At 33.7% G+C, this 20,336-nt stretch overlaps 1 protein-coding gene across 3 annotated transcripts in view; it reads right to left on the reverse strand.

Annotated features, from left to right (window-relative positions):
- GFM2 (GTP dependent ribosome recycling factor mitochondrial 2) overlaps positions 1-20,336 on the reverse strand; it is a 50,513-nt gene that overhangs the window by 14,999 nt on the left and 15,178 nt on the right. For 2 of the 3 annotated variants that reach the window (XM_074204247.1, XM_074204246.1), the window contains exons 9-17: positions 17,776-17,836; positions 17,457-17,642; positions 14,590-14,670; positions 13,269-13,417; positions 10,039-10,179; positions 9,857-9,956; positions 6,359-6,548; positions 4,698-4,774; positions 371-509 (exon numbers count right to left, since the gene is read on the reverse strand). In XM_074204247.1, coding sequence (XP_074060348.1) covers positions 371-509; positions 4,698-4,774; positions 6,359-6,548; positions 9,857-9,956; positions 10,039-10,179; positions 13,269-13,417; positions 14,590-14,670; positions 17,457-17,642; positions 17,776-17,836 — 1,124 coding nt within the window. The remainder of the gene's footprint in view (positions 1-370; positions 510-4,697; positions 4,775-6,358; positions 6,549-9,856; positions 9,957-10,038; positions 10,180-13,268; positions 13,418-14,589; positions 14,671-17,456; positions 17,643-17,775; positions 17,837-20,336) is intronic. The other variant, XM_074204249.1, reaches the window with a different exon arrangement.

Consider the following 20,336-nt stretch of genomic DNA (forward strand, 5'->3'; position numbering starts at 1 on the left):
ATCTTTTGTATAGAAAGATGCTGCACCAGTATATTTGTTAGGACAAAGGAATAGTGTACACACCTCTGAATTGTTCCACAAGTGGAGGGCTGTACTAGGTCAGTCACACCGAAAAACTGTTGCTTGTTTTCTGAAACTTGACCACCTGTAAGCATCTACTGGCTGCCTGGCCTAGGTGTAGTTTGTAGCAGAGAAACAGGGTTGGTTTTGTTTTTTGCTTTTTTTTTTTTGCCAATAAGACTGATAACAGGGATTGAAATATATGGCCCTCATCCCTACTTGATAATATTGAGTTAAGTAATCTGGTCATCATTCCTAGAAACACAGAAAAAACCCAATGTGTCAAGAATCCTTTTTTTTTTTTTGGTACCTGTGGCACGGCCTGAGTTTAAGATGGTTTCTCTATATGCTATTTGTAGAGGACCAAGAAAGGTCTCAACTCCATATTCCCTCTTGATACGGTCATTAATGATTTCAATGTGAAGCTCCCCCATGCCACAGAGAATCATCTGGTGAAAAGAGGAAGAAAAAACCCTAAATTCAAGAAGCAGGATATGACCTCAAAAAACACACCCTAGACTATTTCTGTGCCTTTGGAGGTGGGGGAATATAGAAGGGAGGGCAATGGGATTAAGTAACTTGACAAAGTTAAAGTGTCTGAATCCAGATTTGAACTCAGGCTCTCCTAACACCAGGGCTGGTGTTCTATCCACTGTGCACCTAGTTGCCTCACAATAGACTAAGTCATGCTTTAACTTCTTTCAAGTACCATCCAAACTGAGGGAGATATTTAGAAAAGGAACCCCAGGGCAGAGCTAATGTAACACTGTTCTATTCACTGCATTCCCTTTTGCCAAATATGGAAGCAAAGGCTTTGAAAATAAAACAGAATTCAAAAGTACATTTTAAGAACTTGGAAAATGAAAATGAAATATAATTTTTTCCAATTAAAGATGAAAAGGCCTTTGACAGGAGCTTTAGCTTAGTTTAAATTTCCTTCTTCAAGGACACCTATTAGCGGTATGATACTAGGCAAGCAACTTAAGCTGTGTATGCCTAAGATGACTCCCTTGGACTTAAGTACTCAAGTGAGATCTATGTTGGTAGAACAGTGAGTTCCCATAAGCTGACACAATCAATTTCTTCTCCTATTCATACATGGAGAGCTTTATAGTTTAAAAAATGCTTTCCATACAACAACTCTGCTGGAAGGGCAGCTAGGTGACTCAGGATTGAGTGTCAGGCCTGAAATCAGGAAGACTCATCTTCATGAGTTTAAATCTGGCTTCAAACACTTACTAGTTGTATGACAAGATTCTGAACAATTTGCCTCAGGTTCCTCATTTATAAATGAGTTAGACAAGAAAACAACAAACCACTCCAGTATCTTTGCAAAGAAAACTTCAAATGGGGCCAGGAGGAGTCAGATATGAAAATAACAACAAAAGATAGGCAGAGGATTATCCTCATTTTACAGATGAGGAAACAGGCTCTCAGAATTTATACAACTTGATAAGGATCACAAACATACTGTATAATTTGAAATACCAATGCACTTTTCACTATATTCCCCTCCCAATTATGACACTTATGAAATCAAAAGGAAAGGAACATGTACATCAAAAGGTAATGAAAATAATTAAGTATGTTTATAATTAATTAAATGTATGTTTATAATATGAGATGTGATTATTGTTCAAAAAATAAACAAAAAATCCAGTTGTAAACTGATATCTCTAAGAAAGTGCTACTTCTTTCAAATGAGTAATGTTTGGATGTTATTCCAATATACTATCACTGATCAAAACATTTTTGGAATTACTTTCCGAGTTTGCAGCACTTTCTTTTGAATATCCTATTCAAAATAATGATTTAATTGTGAAGGGTGTCTTTGAATTTGGAGACAGCTATCTGTTGAATGAGGTCATTGATCAAGCTGAGTTATACCATTTTTGTTTAGTAAACAAGAACAAAAACGATCTATGATTATAGATCAGCAAGACTGAATTCACCTAACTTATAAACAGATTCTGAAGACAATTCCATAAAAGCAGTTTCTAAAATGTTTCAAGCAATGGCAGCATCATTAAAATCAATGTGATTATTTTAAAACTCAACAGTTATGGAAATACTATTATTATAATCATTATTTTTATTACTTATATAGCTAAACTTCTTTAACACTTTAAGATGTACAAAAACCCTTTATTCATAGCAACATTAGGAGGTAGAGAATATAAGTTTTGATGTGCTTTAAAAATCATTTATTTACAGTCATAGATCTGTCATATATATAGCATATATATATACACATACAAGCATCTTCCTAATATTAACAGATACTAAATATTTGACTTATGCTCAATATATGCTCATATAACTGAAAGAAAGAAACCTCAGAAGCCATCTAGTTTAATATATAGCTTGACTGAGACCCCTCTCTACAACATATGACTGGTGTTTATAAAACCTTTGTTCTAAGACCTAATAAGGAATTAAATGAATGTTTATAATATGAGATGTGATTATTCTTTAAAAAATAAACATTGTCTTCCCAGGCACTTCTGAATAGCTTTCAATACTGATTTATACTGACCTGCAAATTGCCCCTCTGCAACATTTAGCCAGAGAACCCTTCAAATCCTTAAAGACAAGTATGAATTTCAACTCCAGGCTAAACATCTCTGTTTCATTCAAACTGGGGGGCTCTTATTCAAACAAGTTACATATGGCATGAAATTAAAGGCCTTTACCATTTTGGCTGCCTCATTGTATGTTTCAATGTCCTCCCTAAACGGGGTTCTCAGAAATGAACATTCAGTACTCAAAACTCATTAGAAACAATCTCCTTGATATACACCCACCCACATACACCCACACCTACCCACACACACACCCTTTTGGGGGTGGTCTGATTAGAAAAATTAACTTAAGTTCATGCTTTTAAAGTACCAATATATTAACCATTCCTGAAGAAATTCTTCCTAAAATATAATACACGTCATTGATTTCTTTAAAGACACCAGATATAACAACTTTTTCTGGATGAAAATGCTTGTTGAAACAGTTTATCATGAACATTCACTTATACCAGTGTATGTAAATTTATATCAGAATTCTGACTTGGTTTTTGAGTTTTATTGGCCACTTCTCTCATTGTCCAGTTGGTGGCTTTACTTCTCACTGATAAAACTGTACTTGCTTAATAGATTTGTGTCCCATTATTAGTTTTCTGTTTCTAATCTTATTAGCACATATACCAGAAAATTATACTCGAGAGTTTTGTGATCCGAGCACAGGTCTTTTAAAAAATTACTTCTTGTTGGCTAACATGACAAAAACAGAAAATGATAAATGTTGAAGGGGGCTGTGAAAAAACTGAGACACTAATGTACTGTTGGTTGTGTTGTAAACTGGTCCAACCATTCTGGAGAACAATCTGATACTACAAGCAAAGGGTCATAAAACAGTGCTTACTTACTCTTTGATTTAGCAATACTAGGTTATTGCTAGTAGCCACAGTACTAGGTCTGTATCCCAAAGAAATCAAAGGAAAAGGAAAAGGATCTACATATATAAAAATACCTAGAGCAGCTCTCTTTGTGGTGGCAAAGAAATAGAAACTGAGGGGATGCCCATTGACTGGGAAATAGTTTAACAAATTGTGGTATATGATTGTAATGGCATATTATAAGAAATGACAATCAGGTTGCTTTCAGAAAAAAATCTAGGAAATCTTACATGAGTTGATTCAGAGTAAGGTGAGAATGAGCAAAACCAGAATGTTGTACATAGTATTAGCAATTTTGTACAATGAACACAGTGAGTGATTTGTTTATTCTAATCAATGCAAGGATCTAAAACAATTCTGAAGAATTTTGATGAAATACTGCTATCTATCTCCAGAGAGAAGATTGACAAAGTTTGAATGAAGATTAAAGCATATTTTTTTCATTTTATTTTTCTTAATTTGTTTTTACAACATGGCTAATATGGAAATATGTCTTGCATGATTTCAATTGTATAAATGACAATACATTTCTTGCATTCTTAATGGGTAGAGGAAGGGCTGGCAAAAGAAAAATCAGAAGTCAGAAAAAATTCTAAATAAATGATAAGCATATTGTAAAAAAACTACTTCTGGGTATAATTCTGTGTTTTGAGTGGCTACAGTCACTGGATGTTTACTCTCCAATCAATCAATAAATGATTATTAGGCATTGACTATGTGCCAGGTACTCTGTAAGGCACTGTGGAGAAAAAGATAAAAATATAATAGTTCTTGTCTTCAAGAAGCTTATATTCTGGGGTGGCTAGGTGGCGCAGTAGACAGAGCACTGGCCTTGGAGTCAGGAGTACCTGAGTTCAAATCCTGCCTCAGACACTTAATTACCTAGCTGTGTGGCCTTGGGCAAGCCACTTAACCCCATTGCCTTGCAAAAAAACCTAAAAAAAAATAACTTATATTTTACTGGAGAAATAATATGTACACAAAAATTTCTCTAGTAAAGATTTAAGAAAATATTTTAATATCTAATAAAGAAACATTTACAATATAAAAAGCAAAGGAATAAAACTCCTTTTTACCTTTCAACATGACAGAGCCATATATATATATTTACATACACCATTTTCATAACAAACACCACTGCAAATCATAATTTATATGAGACATTTAAAAATAGAAAGATGCTTACTTGTCCAGAGTCAGGATCTAACCGCACTTTTAAACTGGGATCTTCACGCTGAAGGCAGTTCAATGCTCGATCCAGTTCTATGTAATGTAATTGTTAACATATGAGATATCTACAAAAGTAACCAACTCAAGACAGATATGCAAAAAAAAAATGTGATGAAGATTCAATCAAAGAAGGTAAAAGTTAACATAGCTAAAATAGAAAGTGATGGTAGTTCCAGGGCACATTTGTACAATTTGCCCACAACAATCAAGTCTTATTTCAAAGGAATAAAGAAATGCCCTCCACACTAAAAAGAAAATGTCTGTATCCTTTTTCAAAGAACATGATTTAAGTACAAAGTTGTATAATTAATTATCAATGAGCTAACATAACTTCATCAGTTACTCTTTCAAGTGGTTCCTCAATAATTAAAGGCTTCTGTGTATCTTCTTTAAAAATCAGTTTTGTATTAGTGGCCGCTAAACTGAATTCTATATTATGTTTTCAGTACCTAATAAATGTCAAATAAGAGTTCTTATGACCATGTCAAAGATTTTAAAATATTTAAGCATCTATCTGCAAGATACTGTATAACTCAGAATCTGGTCCTAGATTTGATATCAACTAGCTGGAAAACAAAACAGAATAAGGTGAGAGTATAAATTACTAATATTCATTCATTGTTCTTCAGGTAGTTTTATCTTAAAAGTTCTAAAATATTTTGAGTAGTGGTAGTATAATCAGAGTAAACATACAGCCACTTAGTGTGATCATTCTAAAAGACAACACACACAGAGGTACTATTATTATTACTGACATTTCTGAGGCTGTTTTCTCATCCTATTTAAAAAAATAAACAGACTGGACAAGCTGATCTCTCAAACTTGTTTTTAGATCTAATGATCTACGTTCTAGATGGTATAGATGAATAAACATAGTTCTTGCCCTCAGAGAACTTACATTTTAATAGAATTATACAAAAAACAGAAACATTAATAAAGAATCTGTTACATAATGGAGTTCTAAATGCTGGTAAATAGTATTATTAAAGGTCATAAAATTAATACATTAAAATTTCTTATGGTATCTAACAAAGTTCTTAGTAAGTTCAAATAATATATATATATATATATGAAATACTCCTTGTAAACATTAAAATTCTATATAAGTACCATATATTTTCAGTATCATTATTTACTAAAATCTTGTTCTAATGGCCTACCAAAGTGTACTTGTTACCCTGCAAAAAGTATTCTGCATTATATTCTGTTGCAGGACAAACAAGACAACTACAAATCTCTGATGAGACTCCCAGGAGCTTTGAACTGTTAAATGGACAAAGAAATAAACTGAGCTATGTGAATGGCCAGACCATTATCTTTGGAGAGAAGTCTTGGCCCTTCTACCAATAACCTCAAGAGAATATCACAAAAAAATCAAAAATAAAGACATCAGCAATAATGGAAGTAATGATTTTAAACCCACAATGCAAAATAATCAAATGATTAAAATAGCTGGTCAAGTTTAAATTAAAAAAAAGACTAATTCCCAGAAATTTCAGGCAGAAATTTGTTTTATGCATGAAAACTTTTATAGTCACACCACAGCAAAACCCACATATAAAATATCTAGTGTATCACATTAATCATCAGAGTCAATTATAACAACTGCATCTATACCTGGCTGTTTGGCTACTGAAGGGGGCTCTATGGTACAAAAGAAGACAGGTTCTGGAATCTCTACCCCTGCCAATAAAAGACTGTCTGTTTCAATATTTTTTCTATGTATCTTTCCTTCATTCCTTCCAGCTCGACGAGCTGCAGCCAACGCTGAGGCCTTGGATGAAACAATAGTATCTCCAGTAGAAGTCTGTAAAATAATCAAAATATCATGCATCATGACTTAGTGATATAGGTTACTATTAGATCAGGCTCCTTCAGCCAGAGGAGGGAGTAATAACATGTGGGCACATATAGCCAGAGTGTTTAATGAACATTCATCTATGAATACAATCTGATTTCAAAAAAATTCAACTAACCTTTGTGTTTAGCTTAATTTGCCCTAGTTTGTTAGAGTATATTCTCAATTGACACACTGGCAAAGGGCTTCAGCTTCTTTAGTCTAATTCACTATATAACTATACAAAACATTTGTGAGCTATCTCGTGGTCAGGCAATCTATCCCTGGAAACAGTTAAAGTGTGGCTTCATTTCTCAGAGGTAGGCAAAGATAGACATTCAGTGGGTGGCAACAAAGTGGAAGTCATATATTTTCTTTTTTTCTTTTCTTTTTTTTTTTTTATGTTTTTGCAAGGCAAATGGGGTTAAGTGGCTTGCCTGAGGCCACACAGCTAGGTAATTATTAAGTGTCTGAGACTGGATTTGAACCCAAGTACTCCTGACTCCAGGGTGGGTGCTTTATCCACTGGGCCACCTAGACGCCCCAGAAGTCATATATTTTCTTATAAGATCAAGTACATCCACTAATATTATTTTGTATACATCAATAAAACCCAAAGTTGCATTACTTAAGTGTAAACTTTATCTCTTTTGTTTGAAATCTTGCTCCTGACTAATAAGACCAGCAAAGCTGTGGCTTATGTGAAAAAGAAACATGCAAAATGAGTAAATGCCTTGGGACATCCTGCAACATCAGAAACAAAAGATGTACAAGTTATTAATATAATTCTTTGTGTAGTGAAGCTGGTCCAATTCTGTTCAAAAAAATGACAAAATTCCTTCCTTGAAGAGCTTATATTTTATCAGGGAGAAAAATATGCACAAAGAAAAGTAAATATCAAAGAGTAAGTGTTAAGGAATGGGATTTTACCCAAAATGTTTTTGTTGGAATCTAATAGGATGAATATTAAAGACAAAATATCACAGAAGTTGCACAAAAGTTATCTACAAGTTAAACTCGCTAATGTGTACTCTTTTCTATCCAGATAATCAAACATAATAGTGTAGTGTGGCTGAAAAGATGGGGGAGAATGTCAAGTTCAATCTCCTCAATTTCTGGTTTGGGAAATTGAAGCCCAAATGGATTAAGAATTTATCTAAGGTCACAAAGCAAGTTAATGGTAGAGTTGGGACAAGACTTTAGCCTCATAATCCAGTCTCTTTCTATTCTACTACCATGATGTCTCTTCTAAGTAATGTTTTTCTACCAAGAAATCCTAAGTCCCAAATTCTTCAATTAAATTCAACAAACATATTTTAGGTACCTACTATGTACAAAGTCTTTAGCTAGGCCAATGATTAAGAAACATGTTTCCTAGAGAGGTGAGCTATTCTGTGACTACTAGAGTTAATACAAAAACTTTTACTATGCAGAATTCTGACTGACTTATGTTTGTATGTTTATATTTATAAAAGATATTTGTATATATTTTGAAAAATCTATCCATAGATGTGGCGTTTAAATATTTTGTTTTTAATTATAAAAAGTTAGAGAGAAACAGCCTCTGAGATATTTGTATATATTTTGAAAAATCTATCCATAGATGTGACGTTTAAATATTTTGTTTATAATTATAAAAAGTTAGAGAGAAACAGCCTCTGGTACTGAAATCTTTATGAACTCTAAAGGGATTTTTAAAAAAAATTTTAGTTGTATTTTTTTGCAAGGCAACGGGGTTAAGTGACTTGCTCAAGGTCACAAAGCTAGGTAATTATTAAGTGTCTGAGGCCAGATTTGAACTCAGGTACTCCTGACTCCAGGACCAGTGCTCTATCCACTGCGCCACCTAGCTGCCCAGGATTTTTTTTTTCAAGGTTGATCTGAGTTGCCCTATGTAAGACTGTTACTCTATAAATTCTCCTTTTCGAGAAAATTATTAGGGGTTCTTTTCTGTGAGATTGTTAAATCCTTCAGAGAACATCCTAAGTGCCAACATTTTATTTTGTTTTTTAACACTCCTAAGCAGGTGGCACAATATATTTCAGCATTTAGTAAATGATTTTTTAATACAATTCCACAGGTTAATATCTAATCATTCAACAAATATTTATTAGCACCTGGTCCATGCTCTCCAAAAGCCTGTAATCTAGTTAAGAGTTATATGAAAAAGGGATTGTATAAGATAGGCTTTAGGAACACAGATTCTAAGCAAAATGAAGAGATCTGTCTAGTAGAAAGATTAGTCTGGGCTCTGTATGTAGGATGGCTAAAAGAAGAGGGGAAAGGGAAGATACATAGAGGGGCATAAACTAGAGGGAGGTAAGAATGACTAAGAAATTGATAAAAGAAAATGGATAAGAAAGATTATAGACAAGGAGACAGAACCGCTTGGCTATATGAAAGAAAAGCTCTACAATTGCTAGCAAGGGTGATTGAATTAAGGTACCATTAACAGATTGGGAAGGAAATAGATTTAAGTCAGATCATGTTTAGCATTTTCGTTAACAAAAAATTTAGTAATATTTACTTGTAATTATTACATAGAGAATTCATTACTTTCAGTGTCTAGAATCTACTGTTGTAGCTGGAACAGCTTTTGCTTTACATTTCAAGGCTGAAATATAAATACATTTGCATGTATTTATACAGTCCTTCCAGAGTATTCATAGGTTCATTAAAGACTAAATATCATGTAGTGTTAGTGCCACAAAATGTTACCAATACAGATTTTTTTTTTTTGCAACAGCATTAAAACGGGGCCCTAATCAAGGATACTATGAAAGTTTCTTCTAATATGAACTTTTTTTTTCTGGAATCAATAAACAATATTAAGGGGGTTGGGGAGGAAGAGTACTATTTTAGTGAAATAGTTGAAAACTGGCCATTTATAGATGTTATTATACACATTTATAGTCTGTTAAAATAGTTTTTTGACTAGAACACTCTTTCTCATCAAACTAAAAAGATAATTGCATCTTTTAAAATTTAGCTCTACTTGCAAATATCTTAAAGAATTTAGAGTAAAGATGAAGTAATTAATCTAATCAAAATTAATGACAAAATTGTGAATTTGTCCTTATGTACTTAGTTTCAAACCCCACTCCAATCTCAAAAGCATGATTTTATGCACTTTAATTTTAGAAACCAAATTTTAAAACTAAAAATCACTATATAGCCTTTTAATATTTTATATAAATTTTAACTACAGATAATTTGCCAAACATTACATTCACTATAGGAAGACAATTTTCTCTGAGAGAAACCAGTCATTTACCTACCTGTTTAAGTCCAACAGCTAGGGCAATATTGCCTGCTCTCAGAGAAGGAATTTCTATATGCTGGTCGGCAAAAGGTAATAGTAAGCGACTTATTCTCTCTCTGTGAATAAATAATTTATGTTACTACTATATTCTTAAGGAAATGAACATAGTTCTAGAAAGCAATCAGAGATTTCACTTACGTGCAGTTTCTATTAATGTTATGGACAGCTGACTGGGGTTTCATTGAACCAGAATAAATGCGCATGAAAACTAGAGGCCCACGCTGTTTGTCATGGAGAACTTTAAATGCCAGGGCACACAAGTCATCTTTATAACATTGCCTATAAAATAAAAGCAATAAGTGGGCCCACCATATGACTTGGAACTTAATTACAGTCAGACTTTACAAACTATACTATTATCTTCTATATATTATTCATCATAATGATCAAAGATTTCCTTTTTTATGTAATAAAGAACTCTATTCAGTGCTATTTCTCCAAACATGCACATAGATTTTTTTTTTACCACTTATTCCTCATTCCTCAAGGCTTCTCATTGATTAATAGGGTGGGATGGGACCTCAAAGGCATCTAGTTTGATCCCTTATTTTATAGATGAGGAAAAGATGAAGCAACTTGTCAAAGGTAACATGAGAAATAGGAGTCAGTGCTCCTTCCATTGCATCACACTAGAAGCATTTAGGTATTTCATGGATACTACTACAATCATTATTCCTATCCATTAACAGCTCGCCTCTTTATCAAATCATACACATCCTAAAGACTAACTACAGGCAGCTAGGTGGTACAGTGGATAGAGTACTGACCGACCCTGGAATCAGGAAGACCTGAGTTCAAATCCAGCATCAGACAATTGCCTAGCTGTGTGACCTTGGGGTCCCCTTTCTGGTAAGCAATTGAGCTGTGATGATGTACTATATGGCCTTCATCAGTCAGTCAACAGCACTGGTTAAACACTATGTGCTATGCACTTCCTTAAGAGTTGATAGACTTCACAGTCTAATGAAAGAAGATCTCTCTCTCTCTCTCATACACACACAAACACACAAATACACACTCATACATACATAAACATACCGACCAACTCAATATGCTGCTCATCAAACTGCATTTCATAATCTTATCCACTTGGCTTTTTCTATATAAATATCTAGGTCAATTTCTTCTGAATGCCCCCAAAAGGAGGAAAAGGACACTAAATATAAACATCAATTGTTGATATGCCAAAAGTGAGATCTTTAATCAACAACTAATTAAATGATCCACAATGGGAGAAACTGAACCACATTCATGATTTTATAATGAAACACAAGAAAAAAAAATTTACAACTAAGAGAAAGACCATGTCATGTGACACTTATTGATGCAGCACTGAATTGCACTTATGATAAACGTAAGCATATATAGACACAACTGATTCCTGGTCAGCAAAATCTGCTATAGAGGATAAAGTAAAGAAATCTTGTGAAAAAACTCAACAAAAATTCTTCAAACCCTGAATAAATTATGTTACATGATACTATACTATATGAAATTATAAATATGAAATATTTCAAAAAACAATCAGATTCCTATGAAGTAGTGTGGAGTGACAAAAATAAAGTAAAAAAAGTAGTATTCAAAATGGCAACAAGATAAAGTCAACATTAAGAGAAAATAAAATTCTGGTCAAAAACTATGTCCAATGTAATTTCTTGCCAAAATCAAAGAATATATTTCTTTTTTTTATTAGTTAATAAAGTAACTTTAGAGGGAACATACTTTGTACTTGGGTGTTCAGAAATGCTTGTTTTATCAAAACAAAACTTATCAAGAACATTTTTAAAGGATTTATAAGATTAGTCAGAAGCCTCCTAAGTTTTCTTCAAAGAGAAAGTTGGTAAGGTCAACAAGTGAGTAATTTCTGCTTTCCATTGTGTTAAAGTACTGACGTGAGGTTAATGAAGAGGCACTGGAAACCTGTTTCTACTTCCCCTTGTTATATGGACACAGTGAACAAAAAAAGGATGATTGGACTTGTAATTTTTCTTCTTTGGGCCAAGGAAAAGATAAAGACGACTTGCACTAATGATAGAAGTACTTGACACTAACATCTCCCCTTGATATTTAAGAAACCAGCACCCAATCCAGAAGTTGCTAGTCCTGAAGCAAGTGTGAGCACCTCCTTAGTTAGTCAGGCACCTGCTTCCCTAAGCTGTGTAAGATGTAACTGCTAGTATCTCCATTTAACCCTTATCTTACAGCTAGAGTGATGGGATACAGGAAGTATATATTAAGTAGATGAAATTCTTGATTTCTTCCTCTTGTACCTTGAGAGAATGAAGACAGTAAAAAACAGATTCCAACATCAAAGAAGTATTGAAGTTGGAGGGTATGATCAATATGCTTAATGCTCTGTTCCTCAATATTTCCATGCTTTTACTAATCTAACCTGTTTTTTTAAACCATAGGGGGAAAAAAAGGACTTGGAAAAATGCTACATATATTAAAGATTGAATGTTCCAAAAAATGACAATTACCTACAGACATAGAAGTTATTTTTTCAGTAAACTATTTGTGAGAGGAAATATTATTGGTTAGTTAGAACAAAGATCATAGCTAATTCCAAATTAGAAGAAAATTTAAAGATGTCAAGACAGAGCTCCAACAAACTGAATATTCTGAGAAGTTTAAAATATGGAATATCTTGTGCTCCAAAAGATCTGAAAAGTCTATTTAGTGGCATTTGATATAACTTAACATTAATATCTGATCTCATTACTAAGTGGAGAAACAGTGATAGCCAAGGTCAACACCAGTTTAAAGGAAGAGAATAGAGAATAGAAAATTATTATGTATTATTGCTCTATAAACAGGATAAAGTAGGTCAGCAGAAAGTTTGGGGCAACATTAAACTAAATCAAATGAACCTATATTTTTATGGAAGGAACTGGAAAGATAGATTTGTTACTATTCATATAATGATCTATCATTATGTTGAGTATATTTGTATTACTAACACATCAGTAACTGATTTGGAAATGGTATTTAAAAGATGAAGGTTTGCAAACATCAATATATACAGAAGAAATCTGTGCCATTCCCCAAAAGCTTCCTCTTCCTCCTTCCTCCATTCTGAACTCTGAAGATGAAGTGACCCTTCCTGTTGCCAATATCACTCCTCTACACATCTGCTGGGTCTCATCGCCTACAATCTGCTCCAGCACATTCTTTTCTCAGTTTCCTCTTCTTTAAAATGTAAGGACTGGATGAGATGATTCCTTCTAGTTCTAAAACATTATGACCACATTGACTCTTTTAGTTTAGAAAAAGTAACTTTATTAACTAAAGTTAAGAAATAAACTATAATTTTTCATTTATTACTTCCAAGTTAAACAATTAAAAACATACTTTTTATTTTTACTTACAGAAATTCATTGTTGCGCTCATCAGGAGAAGGCAAGTACATAGTAACAGCATCTAATAATGGCTGGACCCCTTTATTCTTCAGGGCACTTCCACAGAGCACAGGGACAGCTCTCTGAGCCATAGTTACTCTACGTATTGCAGGGTGTAACTAAAAAGAATATAGAAGAAAAGTCATTTGTACTTAAAATATTAAGGCCTTCATTTTGATTTATTCATCCATATCAGAATGAACTATTTTCAGAAGACAGCATACAAATAGAAATTTGTTTTGGTTGATTTGTCACCAGAGCGTGTTTTCATTTGCCATAGTTGGAAGACAGAGATACAGAGTTGGAGGGTGCTGAGACAGAAAAAAAAATTCAAGACAAAAAAAAAGAACATCAGTGAAGCATTTTTAAAGATCCAAAGGCAACCAGAGTGAAGTTCAAAGAGGATTCATCTTAATTCCTCATTTTACATTTTAACATCTAAAAAATGGCATTTGATAACTTTTGGTTTCAGAAAACTAAGAAAGAAACAAAGCTCCTGAGTACTCCTGAGTACAGCTCCTGAAACTAAGAGCAAGAAACATTAAGGTTGCCAAACTCATGGAAAGCACCTGACAAATGTAAATGAAATCTACTCCTATTAAGGTTGACTAAAACTAGCACATGTTCTCTTGTTCAGCTAATTTAAAAATAAAACAAATAAAATAGTAACAAATTTAGATTTTAAAATCTTCAGAATTACTATTAAATGAAAATTATTTTTGTATCAGCTTGAAAACTCAGTCATTAATTTGCTGAGATAAATTTATGTTCTGAGATTTCTTCCTAGAATCTTTTAAAATGGAGTGATCTGAAAGGAAAAAAATTTGCAAAGGATACATAAAGTACTTAATGAATAACTTGTTCTCACAATGAATAACTTGCATTCATAAAGACCTCCAGGGATGATTTTCTCACCATAGGGTAGGTAGTACAAGCATTATCATCCTCCCTATTATACAAATGATGAAGATGAGGCTCATGTTTACTCAGATATTTCTAATTATGGCTAGAATTAAAACCCAGGCTTCTTGATTCCAGGTCTAGTAGGTACCCCCCTTCCCTCACTATAGGATATAAATATTTATTTTACATTCACTATTATAATGCACTGTGCAGGTGCATGTTCTCCCTTTTTTTTTTCACTTTCTCCTTAAATTTACAAATAGTCATTTTTATTTTGAATCTGTTAGGCTTTTAAACATTGGTTGATAAATGCTAAGTACAAGAAATGAGCACACAAATAAATAAAGCTAAGTCTATTCAACCACAGTAATTAAATAATATATTTTACCTTTTCAGCTGGTAACAAATCAAAATTTTCAATAAACTCTCCTAAAACTAGGTCAGCAAACTCATCATCCAGATCTGCAACCTGCAACAGAAATGAATCAGTACATTTAAATCAAGTATAGCTACTCAGATCTAGAGATTAATGAGAGAAAATCTTGTGTCATGACAAATAGAAGCTCCAATGCAATAAAAGTAAAACAGCAAACAGCTATCTGAAGAATGTTTAATAGGATTATAAACTTAGTGCATTAGCTCTGTCATAGATCATTAACTCTGGGATAAAAGTGGCAGCTATATTGTGGAGTGGATAGAGCACCAGATCTGAAGTTAGGAAGATCTGAGTTCAAATGCAATCTCAGATACCTACAAGTAACTGTGTGATCCTGTGAAAGTTATTTACTCCTACTTGCCCCAGTTCCTCATCTGTAAAATGGGGACACAATGGAGAAAGAAATGGCAAAATCATCCCAGTATCTTTGCCAAGAAAACTCCATGGAAAATGGGATCACAAAGAATTGGTCACAACTGAACAATAACAACCATAGAAATCAATTTGTCTCACATCTTCATTTTGTATGTGAATAAATTGAGAAATAATGGTTCAATTAATTGGCCACTCAGGGTGGCCAGGTGGCGCAGTGGATAAAGCACGGGCCTTGGAGTCAGGAGTACCTGGGTTCAAATCCGGTCTCGGACACTTAATAATTACCTAGCTGTGTGGCCTTAGGCAAGCCACTTAACCCCATTTGCCTTGCAAAAAAACAAAAAAACAAAACAAACAAGCCCAATTAATTGGCCACTCAAGAACATGCATCCATGACTCAAACTCTTCTGATTCCAAATTTAGAGCCCTAGTCCCACATTCATAGGTACAAAAAGTTGTTTCTAGTACCTGATTATTTTTTTTGTAATAATTCCCAAGTTTTTTAAAGTTTATTAACTACTTATTAATTTATTAATACATGCAAATGATTATAGAAGGATATATATCTCCATATTAAAAATAGATAAGAAATCAGGAAAAGGAAATTAAAATTAGGAGGTACATTATTATTGGTTTCCTAATGTCATTTTTATGCCAAATCCCAGTAGCTAATATCCATTCAAAGTATCCTTGAAAAAATAAAAGGTACTTCAAATGGTAGCTTTAATGTTAACAGCCTGGTGAACTGTTTAAGGATTTTTTTTCTGAAATGCTATAATGGTAGGCTTTGTTTTCTATTTATAGTCTAAAATATTCTGAATGTCTTCCAAATTCCCAAGGTAATCAATTAAGTATCTTGTACTGCATTAAAAAACAACAAAAAACATCTATTCTCCCCAAGATTCTGCATTAAAAGAAATATTTTTAAAGATATACATATGTAGCAAATAGTAATTAATAGAGACATGAAAATTTAAAAACTCACAATCTCTTTCTTTTTTTTAAGGTTTTTGCAAGGCACACACAAGGCCACACAGCTAGGTAATTATTAAGTGTCTGAGGCCAGATTTGAACTTAGGTACTCCTGACTCCAGGGCTGGTGCTCCATCCACTGTGCCACCTAGCTGCCCCGGAGCTCATAATCTTATCACAATTAATTTATTTTGTGAAGTAAAAGGAAAATGCTTCCATTGACTGATAAAACCATTGATAGTCAAAGGGTGAACTTAAAAACTGTGAGTCAAATTTTTTGAAACATCATGTTTCAGAACATAAAAACTTTCCATCAAGCTTGGATATAACCTATCTTATCACACCGATGCATATTAAGTTACTTTAAGACATATTATGGCATTTCTTTCCCCCATCACCTAGCACAGAGTCCTAATTTTGCGGGAGAGGGAGAATGTCATATAGATTTCATGACAGAGCTGCTAAGATAGGGGGTACTTGCCTTAGAAAAGAAATTAAGGAGGATTTGTTCAAGTAGCTTTCCTTTAGCAAGCTTTTCATTTAAACTTGTAGTCATTTTGTATTTTTAAGCCTTGTTTTGTTTATTTCACTCTAATTTTGATTCATTGAAAGGAAAATAATCTTAAATTTAGAGTCTTCAAGCTGAGTTAGACAATTCATTGAAAGGTCATTTTCAGATATGGATTACATTGTGTGGCCACCGAGTTCCAGTTGCCAAGCTCTGACTTATGACTCAAATTTTTTGAAGGGAGGAGAGAACATAAGGCTTTGCAGCACTAATATATCTATGACAGAAACTAATCAGTATTTCTGCACCACTGCTAGTGTCAAGTTGACATTTAGTCAATATTAACTGGATCTCTTCCTTCACAAGTATTTGTTTTCTGCAGCATACAATAAGCATCTTATTCTATCTTGGCTCAATCATTATTTCATGTTTCATCCTGCTTCCCCCATATAATTCTTGGAGACCAGGGTCATGTATTAAACACAAAAAATATGTATATAATTTTTAATCTATCTGTATATTGCAATAAAGATGTTACTTGTTAGAGAAAAAGCACAAATTTTAAATTTACTTTTCAAATGTCTAAAGCATTAGTCTTGATTCTTTGAAAATGACATATTTTGCCAAAAGCTATAAAGTTAGCCTAAAATATAATTCTTGAAAAAGTAAATTCTCAGCATAGATTTAGACCTAATTCCCTTGCTGGAAGAGCTGAAATTGCAATTTCTTAAATAATCTTAGGAGATACATAATTAGATTTCTTTACTTGAGTTGTATAATATTTTGTTCTTTGCATACTGACACTATAAATAAACTGATAGGGATACTATAAATACCAGCAATTCTGCCTATTAAAATTCTACAAAGAACAATGCATTTCTTTTCTCCCATAAATATGAAATAAAAGCTTTAAAAGAAACCTGAATATTCCATATAATTTAAGCACCCAGTATATTTACTTTACTTGTTCGATTAAGGCGTTTCTTGCTTCCTTGGCCTCCTTCAGCAATTCAGGATCATTCAGTTCTGTAAGGGGCTCTCTCACAAAGTGTTTTCCATCATCAGAATTAGATAAAGGTTTCCAAATAACTTTTTCCATTGTCACAACATCAACTAGCCCTTTGAAAGTTTTTGCTTCTCCAATTGGCAACTGCAAGCAACAAATTAACATTATTAAAACGACATTCAACTAGGAATGCAGTGGTACACAGTCCAGGCCCTTCATAGAAATGTGTCCCCAATATTATTTTAGTAATCTGCTGCTATTAAGTCAATCAATTTACCTGTAGAAGCAAAGGTTTTGTCTTCAGCTTCTCTCTGATGCTATCAATAGCATAGTTAAAACTGTGGGGAGGCAAAACAGTTTTAAAGAAAAAAGTTACATAATTTGTAAACTCAGTTCCAAGATGACTTTTAAAAATTTCAATCACACAATTTTAATAATCCATAATTTTCCTCTCACTTCCCAGGTAACCTAACCTCCATTAAGAAATATATTGGGGGCAGTTGGTGGCTCAGTAAATAGAGCACCAGTCCTGGAGTCAGGAAAAGCTGAGTTCAAATCTAACCTCAGATATTTAATAATTACCTAGCTGTGTGACCTTGACCAAATCACTTAACCCCATTGCTTTGCAAAAAATAAAAAAACTAATTTAAAAAGAAATATCTGGTTCTCCCCTTCTTATCCAGACTGGAAAAGTAACAACGCCTTGTTTCTGACTTAGGTCAGAGTCTGCCTTTTTTTAGGCAGCCCAAAGGCTCCCTCTTCCCCTCACAACACTGGTGCCAGATGCAATACTGACACTAGATCAGCTAGTACCTGATTACAGCTCCAAATTCCAAAGTTCCAGCCATCTACCAGCCTCAACCGCCCCAGAAGCAAAGGGAATAGACATGTGTCATGACAGTATACCTGGACTGACTTCCTTTTATCAGTTTCCCTAAAGGACACTTTGAATCACTTCAAACACTCTAAACATCCCCACTTAGGATCATAGATTCAGAAATAGGAGGTCCTATACTCAAATTCTCAGGAACTGGGGTTCCTTGCCTAAGGCTATACAGAAAAGTAGAACCAGCTGAATCATCACTCAAAAGATGAGGAAGAAGGATATTTTAAAAAATGAAGGGGATGTAAAGACATAAAGGTGTGAAAAAAATGATAAAATATAAAAAATTTTAAAAGCAATGGAGATTAACTTTTTTTAAAAATTTCTATTTTTTTTATCCTATCTCATGGCTTCCTTTTCCCTTAATCCTAATTCCTCATAAGAAAATGACTAATCTTTAATAAAAAGAAAAAAGAAAATGACTAATTTGTAAACATGTTAAACACAAATGTTTATGTACAATATTCACCAGATTGTTCACCACTGAGGGGAGTGGGAAGGGAGGGTGGAAGGAAATTATGTAACTTAAAATTATGCATATGCATGTGGATGCATGTTGGAAAATTTTCTTAATATATAACTAGAAAAATAAAATATTAATTGGAAAAAAATAAACAAAAAAGCAGTAGTCAGACCCAAGTCTTTTTTTTTTATTTTTATTTATTTAAGGCAATGGGGTTTGAGTGACTTGCCCAACAGCTAGGCAATTATTAAGTGGCTGAGATCGGATTTGAACTCAGGTCCTCCTGACTCCAGGACTGATGCTCTATCCATTGAGTCATTTAGCTACACCCCCCATCCCCCACCGCAGGTCTTTTAACTCTAGAACCATCACTTTCCACTTTCCATAATGTTGACACCTAAAGATGAAGCTTCAAGATTTTCTTACAGAATCCTCTTTTCAGTCTTCCCCCATCCAACTCATACTTCACTAAAAGAATTAATCTTCCTATTCACAGAAGACTCTAACACTTCTCCACTCAAAATACATCAATGGCTCCTTACTGTATAAAAATAAACTCCTTAGCCTGACATTGGAGGCCCTGTCCAGTCTAGTACAGCCTACCTTTCACAGCATTATCTCACTTTATTCCATATACAATCACAATATTTTTGTTGCTTCTACATTACTTCCCTATCATGCCTAAATTTAGGATTGAACAAATTCAAGCTATTGCCAATACACTGAATGTCCTCATTCCCTATAACTATCTGTGGAAATCCTAGGTCCTTCAAGAAGCAACTCTGTAATGATGACAAGGTACAAAAAAATTGTCTGTTCTTTTATAAGTTTTCTATTTGGGGGCCTAGAGATTTTTAAAGAGAAGACACAATAAATGTTGTCAAAGGAAGGAATTAGTATCACCTTTCAAGAACAAAGGTAATATCTGTCACTTCTGTGTTTCTTAATTTCATAAACTTTTTTAGTATAAACCAAGTTCAGCCTAACACAAGTTCACAGAGTTAAAGAGTCTGGCAACCTATGGGATAAAGATAATGTTGATATCAGGTCCATTTTTATTACCACATCATCTGCCACAATTCTCCCCTCTCCTGCTCCACCTTCTTGGCAATTAGGAGTCAATGCAACAAAGAAAGTTCATTATTTTAGCATACAACCTGTGTTATTAATACAAATTAATGAATAGAGACAAAAAGCATTCAAAAATGTATCAATTCTGGTAGAGGTCATGCAGAAATACAAACACATACAGTACACTACAAGTGAGTTTTGGCTTGGCCATAACCTAAATAACTACAAGGGCCCCTACCAGGTCTTCCTCTGTTTTAAAAATCTTTTTTAAAAATTTTTGTTTATTTAAAGCAATGAGGTTAACTGACTTTCCCAAGGTCACAAAGTTAGGCAATTAAGTGTCTGAGGTCAAATTTGAATTCAGGTCCTCCTGACTCCAGGGCTGGTGCAACAGACACCTCACTTCCAATCAACTATCACA

This window comes from Macrotis lagotis, chromosome X, assembly GCF_037893015.1.
Source record: "Macrotis lagotis isolate mMagLag1 chromosome X, bilby.v1.9.chrom.fasta, whole genome shotgun sequence".
Taxonomy (NCBI): domain Eukaryota; kingdom Metazoa; phylum Chordata; class Mammalia; order Peramelemorphia; family Peramelidae; genus Macrotis; species Macrotis lagotis.